At 53.2% G+C, this 11,395-nt stretch overlaps 1 protein-coding gene across 1 annotated transcript; it reads left to right on the top strand.

Annotated features, from left to right (window-relative positions):
• Positions 1-1,717: 1,717 nt before the first annotated feature.
• LOC144279612 (phospholipase A2 inhibitor and Ly6/PLAUR domain-containing protein-like) lies at positions 1,718-6,520 on the top strand. Its single transcript, XM_077841190.1, has 5 exons — positions 1,718-1,811; positions 3,293-3,409; positions 3,769-3,921; positions 4,108-4,251; positions 6,360-6,520. Exons 1-5 carry the CDS (start codon positions 1,718-1,720, stop codon positions 6,518-6,520), a joined length of 669 nt encoding a protein of 222 aa, XP_077697316.1.
• The last annotated feature ends 4,875 nt before the right edge of the window (positions 6,521-11,395 follow it).

Below are 11,395 nucleotides of genomic sequence, written 5' to 3'. Positions count from 1 at the left end.
ATGAGAAGCTTGCTATGAGACAGCAGGGTGGCCTTGTTGCCAAGAAGGCTAACGGCATTTTGGGCTGCATCAGTAGGAGCGTTGCCAGCAGATGGAGGGAAGTGATTATTCCCCGCTATTCGGCACTGGTGAGGCCACATCTGGAGTACTGGGTCCAGTTTTGGGCCCCCCACTACAGAAGGGATGTGGAGAAATTGGAGAGAGTCCAGCGGAGGGCAATGATGAGGGGGCTGGGGCACGTGACTTAGGAGGGGAGGCTGAGGGAACTGGGCTTCTTTTGTCTGCAGAAGAGAAGAGTGAGGGGGAATTTGATAGCAGCCTTCAACTACCTGAGGGGGGTTCAAAGAGGGTGGAGCTCGGCTGTTCTCAGTGGTGGCAGATGACAGAACGAGGAGCAATGGTCTCCAGTTGCAGTGGGGGAGGTCTAGGCTGGAGATCATGAAACACTATTTCACTAGGAGGGTGGTGAAGCGCTGCATTGGGTTTCCTAGGGAGGGGGTGGAATCTCCACCCTTTGAGGTGTTCTATGGTTCTCTAATTCTCTGAACCTGCCTGCCGTACCCACAGCCAGCTGCTTCATGGCTGCTCTGGTCCCTGCAGAAAATGCCCGACCACCATGTGGGCGCCCCAGCCCCTCTGCCTGCTGTCTGCTCTCCTGGTCACAGGGGAGTCCCATCTGTCCCCAGGCACAGGGAGCTAGGCACTGATGAGAAGCAGGAAACCTTTGGAAATCACAGACAAATCTCAGGAGGCAGGAAAAGCGTCCCCCACCCTTGTCATCCTGCTTGGAAATGTTCCCCTGCCCCCTGCGCTGAGATTCCTGAGATTCATCTACATTTGTTAGTCTCTAAGGTGCCACAAGTACTCCCGTTCTTTTTGGGGATACAGACTAACATGGCTGCTACTCTGAAATCTGACTCCTTGGCTGTATTCGTGACTCCAAGTCTGACACCGCCTCCTTCTGCCTCAGTTTCCCTGTTTGTAAGGTGGGGATAATGTTCCCTTCCTCCCACCTGGGACCCTGGCAAAGGCAGGGGAAGGCATTTGGAGGTTGAAGTGATGTTTCCAGAGGAAAGCTCTGAAAAAAACCAAAGTGGACCAATTGGTTTTCTTTCTTTCGTCCTTCAATTCAAAACTTATGTTCACTGACTGAATTGAAACTCTCCCAAGCTCTGGACAGGAAAGAGTTAACGATCATGGGATCTCTTCAGCCAGCCCAGAGTTTTTGCATGCATGATGGAGGTGTGAAGCCATCAGTGGCAAGGGTGAACGATCACCAATCAAATTCAGAAGAAGAGAGTTGACAGGACAGGATGGTCCCGGGCTTTGGAGTCGACACTTTTCTGGTGCTTGCATTTCAGTGTAGAGTATATAGAGCAATATGAACAAGGGGTCGACAGTTTAGCTCGTACTGACTTCACTCATGCCTTAATGTGGCCGGTTGTAAATCGAGGCAAATATCTAGATGAGCTGATGTACCCCCGGAAGACCTGTGTGTACCCCTGGGGTACACGGACCCCTGTCTGAGAACCACTGATTTCCACTAATGCAAAAGGGAATTGGCCTCAGTACACATTGGCATCATCTGATCAGCCAGTGTCACATGCAGGGCTGTGAAATCTCCCATCTCCGGGTCCACCAGGATGTCATGGGGCAACCCAAGCTGATCCCCCAGGGGGCAGGTATTTGCCAACCTGCCTGATAAAACCACAGCCAGATGCTTCCTCGCTGTTCTGCTCACTGCAGTAAACACCCAGGCACCATGTGGGTGGCTCTGCCCCTCTGCCTGCTGTCCGCTCTCCTGGCCACAGGTGAGTCCCGTCCGTCCCCCGGCACAGGGAGCCGGAATTCACCTGGGGAACGTGCCGCTGTCGATGGCGGATTCTGGGCTCAGGATGGAATTTGTGGGTAAAACCAGCGAGAGGAAAACCCAGGGCCACGTCCCCCGGCTGACTCGGGGAGAGCAGGGATTGGAGCCTGGGACTCCCACAGCCCAGGCTAGGTGCCTGGCCAGGGGGTCAGAGTCCGTCCGTCCTTCCTTCTTCTCGTTCCTCCTCCAGCTCTCACCCAGGCTTGGGGTCATCCCGATGAGGAGCACCACCCCCATCCACATATAATCCCGCTTGGAAATGTTCCCCTGCCCACCAGCGCTGAGATTCCTGCCAGGACTCCTGGGTTCATTCCCCGGGTTTGAAAGGGGAATGGGGGTGCAACAGGTGGGGGCTGGGAGCCAGGACTTCTGGGCTCATTCCCCAGCTGTAGAAGCGGGCTGGGGTGTAGTGAGTTTGAGCAGAGACGGTTGCAAATCAGGACTCCCGAGTTCTGTCCGTGGCTCTGAAAGAGGAGTGGGGTCTCGTGGGTTAGAGTGGGCTGGGAGTCAGGAGTGAGGACTTCTCGGCTGTCTTCTTGGTTCCTGAATTGAACACATCTTTGTTCTACCTCAGTTTCCCTATTTCTTAGATGGGGAGAATATCACTTTGCTACCATCTAGGGACATAGAAGTGGCAGAGGAAGGCGTTCTGAGGTTTAATGGATGTTTCCACATGAAAGCTCTAAAAAAACCGAAGTGGGAAAATTTTTCTCTTTCTTTCTTTCTTTCTTTCTTAAAACTACCTGACGCTCACGTCATGAATTTAAAGGCCCCACCCTCTGGAGAGGAAAGAGTTGATGCTCCTGGGATCGCTAGCTGGAGGTGCACAGCCATCAATCCAAAGGCTTAAGAAGCATCAATCGTATTCTGAAAAAGAGAATTGGCAGGATCAGCGATGAAATGTGGGCTGAAGTCAAGTGTGGCTGAGCTGACGTAACTCTGAGAGCAGAGAGTGACAGCGGGGGGTGTGTGTGTGTGTGAAAGGTTCACCGCAAAGCCAGGCAGAAACCCCTCCGCAGAGCAGCCGAATTCTTGTTTTTCTGTCTACACAGACGTGTGGGGTTTGTTCGCAGGCACAAGCTGCACCCCAGATAGCCACGTCAGAAGATGAAAATGTATTCTAGCCACAGACACTCAGGCAGCAAACAGACTTGTCTGCAGTGTTGAGTCAGATACAAATGACCAGCTAGCAAGATGCCTTTCCCCATCCGGAGAGTTAAATGGAACTGGGCAGAACTGCTGCAAAAGCAGGTGGCATTTCTCCAAGATCTGCCTGCCCACACGTTCAGTGAGGAGGCATTGGTGGTAACAACTCCCACAGCGCCACCTCTTGGTTCCTGGTGGTATTTCGCCCACGGGCACTGCCTGGGGAGGGGTGGGGAGCCGGGGTTTGTACTGAGAAGGGATTTTTCCAACCTCCAGGGAGCGCTCTGCAATGCGAGGTGTGTGCGTCCAGAGACCTATCGTGCTCCGGCCCCCTGCAGCCCTGCGCCCCCTCGGAAGGGACCTGCGTCACCATCGTGGCAGAGATCAGGCTGGGTGAGTGAAAGAAGATTTCTACTAAGTGTAGACACCATTGTCCTCCTGAAGCCAGGGGTCGAACCCAGGAGTCCTGGCTCCCAGCCCCTCCCCCTACTCTAACCAATAGACTCCACTCCTCTCCAGGAGCAGGGACTGCTCAGTCTGGAAAGATAATGTCATAGACGGGGGATGGGATGAGATGGGGAATTGCAGTGGGTGACAGTGGGGCCTGGGTCAGACAGAAGAGAGGATTTTATCGGGGGTCGGAAGGAAGATGAGATTAGTTGGGGGTGGGGTGGATGGAACAAAAGGGGAGGATGGAGCAGCTGGGGGTCCATTGGGGAGCTCAGAGGTGATGCTCTGTTTCCCTTCCACAGAGGGATCCTCCTTCTCCTACACGGGTAAATCGTGCCTGGAGCCCAAGAACTGTGAGCCCGGCCCCTTCTCGCTGACCTACGCGCACAATGTCACCGTGCGGGTGAACATCGCCTGCTGTGACACCGACGGCTGCAACGCTGGGGCCATCCCAGGTGCGTGTCTGCTGCAAACCTAGAGCCCTGCTCCGGCCACACCTGCCTGGAGATAACCCAGGAGTCCTGGCTCCCAGCCCCCCTGCTCTAACCACTAGACCCCACTCCCTTCCCCGAGCTGGGATCGAGCCCAATATGTGGTGACTCCCCACCCCTGGCTGACTGTGTGTGTCTGACTGTTCTCAGTGCCAACTGTGAGCTCCGTCCCCAACGGCCGGCAGTGCCTGACACTTTTCAATGTGGAGCCTTTTCACAGGCAGGGGAGTGGGATGTTGGCTTGCACCGGTGCCGAGGACCATTGTGTTGACGAATCTGGGCGATTAACAGTGGGTAAGTCCTCCAGATGGGGGCAGGGTCTGAACACAGAGCACAAGGTGGAGCCCAGCTGTGGCTGAGTCCCAGTCCCCCTTGCTCTGACCCTCTAGACTCCACTCCCCTGGCAGAGTTGCAGAGAGAACCCTGGAGTCCTACTTGCCGAGATGCCAAAGGAGCACCCAAGGAGGATAAGGCCACTGCGGAGAAACTAAATGAATTCTGTGTATCTGTCTTCACGGCTGAGGATGGGAGGGAGATTCCCAAACCTGAGCCATTCTGTTTGGTGACAAATCTGAGGAACTGTCCCAGATTGAGGAGTCATTACAGGAGTTTTTCCAAAAAATTGATAAATTAAACAGGAATAAGTCACCAGGACCAGATGGGATTCGCCCAAGAGTTCGGAAGGAACTCAAATTTCAAATTATAGAATGACTAACTGTGGTTTGTAACCTACCATTTAAATCAGCTTCTGTCCGAACTGGCTGGAGGATGGCTAATGACACACCAGTTTCGAAAAAGGGCTCCAGAGGTGATCCCGGCAACTACAGGCCAATAAGTCTGACTTCAGTACAGGGCAAACTCATTGAAACTAGAGGAAAGAAGAGAACTGTCAGCCACATAGATGAACATAATTTGTTGTGGAAGGGTCAACATGGTTTCGGTAAAGGGAAATCACGCCTCACCAATGTACTAGAATTCTCTGAGGGGATCAACAAGCGTTTGGACAAGGGGGATCCCGTGGATATAGTGTACTTAGATTTTCAGAAAGCGTCCCTCACCAAAGGCTCTTAAGCAAAGTGAGCTGTCATGCGATAAAATCCTCTCATGGCTCAGTAACTGGTTAAAAGATAGGGAAAAAAGGGTAGGAAGAAATGGTCAGTTTTCAGAATGGAGAGAGATAAATAGTGGGAGTCCCCCAGGGATCTGCACTGGGCCCAGTCCTATTCACCATATTCCAAAATGTTCTGGAAAAAGGGGTAAATAGTGAGGTGGCAAAATTTGCAGAAGATACAAACCTACTCAAGATAGTGAAGTCCAAAGGAGATTGCGAAGGGGTACTAAAGGGTCTCTCAGAACAGGGTGACTGGGCAACAAAACGGCAGATGAAATTCAATGTTGATGAATGCAAAGTAATGCACATGGGCAAATGTAATCCCAGGTAGACATATACAATGATGGGTCGAATTTACCACTCAAGAAAGATCTTGGAGTCATTGTGGAGAGTTCTCTGAAATCATCCAGTCATGTGCAGCGGCTGTGAAGAAAGCGAACAGAATGCTGGGAATCATTAAGTAAGGGACAGAGAATAAGACAGACAATAGCATGTTGCCTCTGTATAAATCCATGGGATGCCCACAACTTGAACACTGCGTGCGGATGTGGTCGCCCCATCTCAAAAAAGAGATATTGGAATTGGAAAAGCTTCAGAAAATGCCAACCAAAATGATGAGGGGGATGGAACGGCTGCCATATGAAGAGAGATTAATAAGAGTAGGACGTTTCACCTTGGAAAAGAGACGGCTAAGGGGGAATATGATCGAGGGCTAGAGAAGGTTGGAGGGTGTGGAGGAAGTAAATAAGTAAGTGTTATTTACTCCTCCTAACATAAGAACGAGGGGTCACCACAGGCAGCAGGTTTAAAACAAACCAAACTTCACACAATGCACAGTCAACCTGTGGAACTCCTTGCCAGAGGATGTTTTGAAGGCCAAGACTATAACAGGGTTCAAACAGGAACTAGAGAAGTTCCTGGAGGACAGGTCCATCTGTGGCTATAGCCAGGATTGGCAGAGAAGGTGGCCCCAGCCTCTGTTTGCCCAGGAGCTGGGAATGGGCGACAGGGGATGGATCACTGGATGATTCCCTGTTCTGTTCATTCCCTCTGGGGCACCTGGCATTGGCCAGAGGATACTGGGCTAGATGGACCTTTGGTGTGACCCAGGGGGGCCATTCCTCTGTTATGTTCTCACGTTGTTCCAGGCCCCTGCTCTGAGCACTAGACCCCACTCTGCCTGCAGAGCCGGGTGCAGTTATGCTGGGAGGGGAGTGTGTGAGAAACCACATGGGGGTCGGGGGAGGGGGGATGTGGGAGCCCCTTATTACGTCTCTCTCCCCCTGTCCAGGTGGCATCACTGTGATGAAGATTGCGGCTGGATGTGCCTCCCCTGGCGCTTGGAGGAAGAGAGTGGGGGAGAGGAAATACGTCCAGTGTGTGGGGGATTGGCTGATCCGGGCCAAGTGCTACCCAGCTCCCAGGGCCGGCGGGGGCATCGGGGAGCCCTGAGCCCCGGCCTGGCATCTTCCCCTTCTGCTACGTGCTGGGCTGCAGTGAACCTCCCTTCAGCAGCCACCAGCTGCTGCTTCTCTTTCGGGGGGATTGCGGGTCCCTTTTGTGCATTGGCTGAATCAAGCGAGTTCTGGGGAAAGCACCCCCCTTGCTCCTTGTCCCCTGACCGCGCCCTACCGGCCCCCCCCGTCCCTATCTGTGCACAAGTGATGCTAGCAGGAAGAGAACCCGAGAGTCCTGACTCCCAGTACCCCACCCTGTAACCCACCAGAGCCCACTTCCTTCTGAAAGCCAGGGATAGAGTCCAGGAGTCCTGGCTCCCAAGCCCCCTGCTCTAACCACTGGACCCCTCTCCCCTTGCAGGGCCAGGAAATGGAACCCAGGAGTCCTGCCTAGACCCCCTCCCGGAAGGCAAGGCCCATGGCTGGGGGAAAGGCACCAGCGGGCTAAGCTCCCCTGGGGAAGGAGGGCTGTGGGAAGGAGAGGCCGTGGCTCACCCAGCTGTCCAGGCGGGCGGGAACGCCCTGGAGGGGAGCAATGTCCTTCTAGGTTGATTTTGCAGGGCTCAGTTCGTCCCGCTCTCTGGGGCGGCTCCACTGGGAGTGCCGGGCTCAAGGAGGGTGTCAGGCAACAGGGCAGATCCCCCCAGCCGGTGGTGATCTGTGAGGAGATTTCACCCAGCGTGAACTCCTGGATCGCTGCCCCCGTCTGACCCCGGAGTCACAGCCAGTCCCCTCAGATACTCTCAGACAAGCTGGACTTTGTGAGGAAACCTCACGTACACCCCAAACCAGCCCACCCAGGTTGTCCCCTGCCCCAGGAGACCGGTCACTTACCCCAGAGCCACGGGACCCCAGATCCTACACCAAAGGCAACGCTGGCAGCCAGGTCTGTAGGAATCTCACTAAAGGTTCATGAGCCAAGGAAAGGGAATGAGGGTCACGAGGGGTTAAAGCCGGTAAAATTCATACCCAGGTGAGTCGCAGTCTGTAATTCCAAATGGTGGCGGTGATGGGAGAAACTGCCATTTTCCCAAGTCTTTTCAGGTGCCCCCAGACGGTCTCCAGGGCTCCCCGCTTTGCATCCCGTTCTGGTCCCTGTAAGAGTCCAGCCGGCCCAGCGAGGCAGGATCCTTCCCTGAATGCATCCTTACAGCTTCTTCTCCCAGAGAACAAGCTGGCAGGGCCCCCAGCCACTTGGGCTTTGCATTCGATGGGGGGAGGGAGGAACGCGGCGGTCAGCACACACGATGGCCCCTGCCTTTGGGGTCAGCACTTTTCTGGTGCTAAAGTTCCTCCTTAGCATCCCTCCGGCATCTCTGCTGGGTCAGTGAGTCCCAGGGCTGTGCTCAGGGTGAATGGTTGTTACTCCGCTAAAACAGCAGATGGGGAAGAGAAAACCATACCACGGCCCATTGGTTTTCATGAAATCGAAACTCCAAACACACTGTTCTACCTTCGCCATGCCTTTGATCTAGGCCAGCGGCTCTCGACCTTTCCAGACAGCTGTACCCCTTGCGGGAGTCTTATGTGTCTTGGGTACCCCAAATTTCCCCTCACTTAAAAACGACTTGCTCACAAAACCAGCCATAAAAATGCACAGTGTCACGGCCATGCTGCTGCTGACAAGCTGCTTCCTTTCTCATTTCCGCCATTATAAAATAACTCGGTGGGAACGCAGGACAAATCCTGCACTGGCATTTCAGTGTCGAGTATATAGAGCAATATGAACAAGGGGTCGACAGTTTAGCTCGTACTGACTTCACTCGTGCCTTAATGCGGCCGGTTGTAAAACGAGGCAAACATGAAGATGAGCTGATGTTCCCCCCGGAAGACCTGTGTGTACCCCTGGGGTACATGGACCCCTGGCTGAGAACCACTGATCTGCACTAATGCACAAGGGAATTGGCCTCAAGACACATTGGTATCATCTGATCAGCCAGTGTCCCATGCAGGGTTGTGAAATCTCCCATCTCCGGGCCAACCAGGATGTCACGGGGCAGCCCCAGCCGATCCCCCAGGGGGCAGGTATTCGGCAACCTTTCCACAGAGAAGGACCTGGGGATTACAGTGGATGAGAAGCTGGCTATGAGAGAGCAGGGTGGCCTTGTTGCCAAGAAGGCCAAAGGCATTTTGAGCTGCATCAGTAGGAGCGTTGCCAGCAGATGGAGGGAAGTGATTGTTCCCCTCTATTCGGCACTGGTGAGGCCACATCTGGAGTACTGGGTCCAGTTTTGGGCCCCCACTACAGAAGGGATGTGGAAAAATTGGAGAGAGTCCAGCGGAGGGCAAGGAAAATGATGAGGGGGCTGGGGCACGTGACTTAGGAGGGGAGGCTGAGGGAACTGGGCTTCTTTCGTCTGCAGAAGAGAAGAGTGAGGGGTGATTTTATAGCAGCCTTCAACTACCTGAGGGGGTTTCCAAAGAGGATGGAGCTCGGCTGTTCTCAGTGGTGGCAGATGACAGAACGAGGAGCAATGGTCTCCAGTTGCTGGGGGGGAGGTCTAGGCTGGAGATTAGGAAACACTATTTCAATAGGAGGGTGATGAAGCGCTGCATTGGGTTTCCTAGGGAGGGGGTTGAATCTCCATCCTTTGAGGTGTTTAAGACCCAGCTTGCCACAGCCCTGGCTGGGATGAATTACTTGGGGTTGGTCCTGCTTGGAGCAGGGGTTGGACTAGATACCTCCTGAGCTCTCTTCCAACCCTGATCTTCTATGGTTCTCTGAGTCTCTGAACCTGCCTGCCGTACCCACAGCCAGCTGCTTCATCGCTGCTCTGGTCACTGCAGAAAATGCCCGGCCACCGTGTGGGCGCCCCTGCCCCTCTGCCTGCTGTCTGCAGGGAGTGGGGGTCTCTTCTGGGGTGTATGTACCCCACGCTGGCCCAGCGAGCGCAGGGAGAAAAGGGCTGAGCAGCGGGAGGGGTTTGCAGATTCCTGGGCACAGGGACTGGCGTGAGGGCCGCGCTGAGCTGCGTGAGCCGGGACCGAGCCATGCTTGGCCAGGAGGGGACACTGTTGCACCATCGCACTGACTCACATGGTCTGTTTTCTGGGAGCCAGGACTCCTGGGTTCTATCCCCAGGTCAGGGACGGGGTGGGTCTAGAATAGGCTGGAAGCCAGCAGCAATTAGGACTCCTTGCTTAGGAGAACAGGAGTTCTTGTGGCACCTTAGAGACTAACCAATTCATATGAATTGGTTAGTCTCGAAGGTGACACAAGTACTCCCGTTCTTTCTGGGGATACAGACTAACACGGCTGCTACTCTGAAATCTGACTCCTTGGCTGTATTCGTGGCTCTGAGTCTGACACTGCCTCTTTCTGCCTCAGTTTCCCTGTTTATAAGATGGGGATAATGTTCCCTTCCTCCCACCTGGGACCCTGGCAAAGGCAGGAGAAGGCTTTTGGAGGTTGAAGTGATGTTTCCAGAGGAAAGCTCTGGAAAATACCAAAGTGGACCAATTGGTTTTCTCTCTTTCGTCTTTCAATTAAAAACTTATGTTCACTGACTGAATTGAAACTTTCCCAAGCTCTGGACAGGAAAGAGTTAAGGATCATGGGATCTCTTCAGCCAGCCCAGAGTTTTTGCATGCACGATGGAGGTGTGAAGCCATCAGTGGCAAGGGTGAACGATCACCAATCAAATTCGGAAGAAGAGAGTTGACAGGACAGGATGGTCCCCGGCTTTGGAGTCGACACTTTTCTGGTGCTAAAGTTCTTCATTAGCATCGCCGGGTGTCTTTGCTGGGTCAGTGAGTCCCAGGGCTGTGCTCAGGGTGAATGTTTGTTCCTCCGTTAAAACAGCAGACGGGGAAGGGAAAACCATACAACAGTCCATTGGTTTTAATGAAATCGAAACACCAAACACACTGTTCTACCTTAGACAATGGCATAACATTCTTTTTCACTGACTGACCAGTTGCTTTCCCTCTCAGACAGTTTTTTGGTGAGAAACACTACAGGGTGGAATTCTTGATCAGGTCCTTTCTGCATTAAAACTGCTCCCACACCACGCTCGGACGCATCTGTGGTTACTAGGAACAGTTTGTCAAAGTCTGGGGCCCTTAGTACAGGGTCAGACATGAGTGTCGCTTTAAGCTGGTTAAAGGCCTCCTGACACTTTTTGGTCCACTGAACAGCGTTCGGCTGTTTCTTTTTGGTTAGGTCTGTCAGCGGGGTGGCGATTTGGCTGTATTGCGGTACAAATTGTCTGTAATAACCAGCCAAGCCTAAGAAGGATTGAACCTGTTTCTTTGACTTTGGGACAGGCCATTTTTGGATCGCATCCACTTTGGCTTGTAGGGGGCTGATAGTTCCTTGACCCACCTGGTGTCCAAGGTAAGTCACACTGTTTAGGCCTATTTGACACTTCTTAGCCTTAACAGTTAGTCCTGCCTCCCTTATGCACTCAAGGACTTTTTGTAGATGTTCCAGGTGTTCTGCCCAGGAATCCGAAAATATGGCCACATCATCAAGGTAGGCGACTGCATATTCTCCTAATCCCGCTAGGAGACCATCTACAAGTCTTTGGAAGGTGGCGGGTGCATTTTGCAGACCGAAAGGGTGGACATTAAATTCATACAGCCCGAGACGTGTGATGAAGGCTGAGCTTTCCTTGGTGGATTCATCTAGCGGTACCTGCCAGTACCCCTTGGTTAAGTCCAAGGTAGAGATGAACTGGGCCCGCCCCAGTTTCTCTAATAGTTCATCTGTGCGTGGCATCGGATAGTTGTCTGGGCGAGTTACAGCATTTAGCTTATGATAGTCCACACAAAAACGTATCTTCCCATCTGGTTTGGGAACTAGAACCACTGGAGATGCCCATGCACTCTGTAACATATCCTGGATCTCCCGGTCTATAGCAGTTTTAGC

Source organism: Eretmochelys imbricata, chromosome 24 (genome assembly GCF_965152235.1).
Source record: "Eretmochelys imbricata isolate rEreImb1 chromosome 24, rEreImb1.hap1, whole genome shotgun sequence".
Classification (NCBI taxonomy): domain Eukaryota; kingdom Metazoa; phylum Chordata; order Testudines; family Cheloniidae; genus Eretmochelys; species Eretmochelys imbricata.
This window is presented reverse-complemented; position numbering and strand designations above follow the sequence as displayed.

Bases quoted from the DNA above. Each gene is read 5' to 3' on its own strand.
- LOC144279612 (XM_077841190.1), top strand. From the start codon at position 1,718: ATGCTTCCTCGCTGTTCTGCTCACTGCAGTAAACACCCAGGCACCATG. The intron at 3,410-3,768 runs GTGAGTGAAAGA...TCCCTTCCACAG, and splicing joins CGTGGCAGAGATCAGGCTGG to AGGGATCCTCCTTCTCCTAC. The intron at 4,252-6,359 runs GTAAGTCCTCCA...CCCCCTGTCCAG, and splicing joins ATCTGGGCGATTAACAGTGG to GTGGCATCACTGTGATGAAG.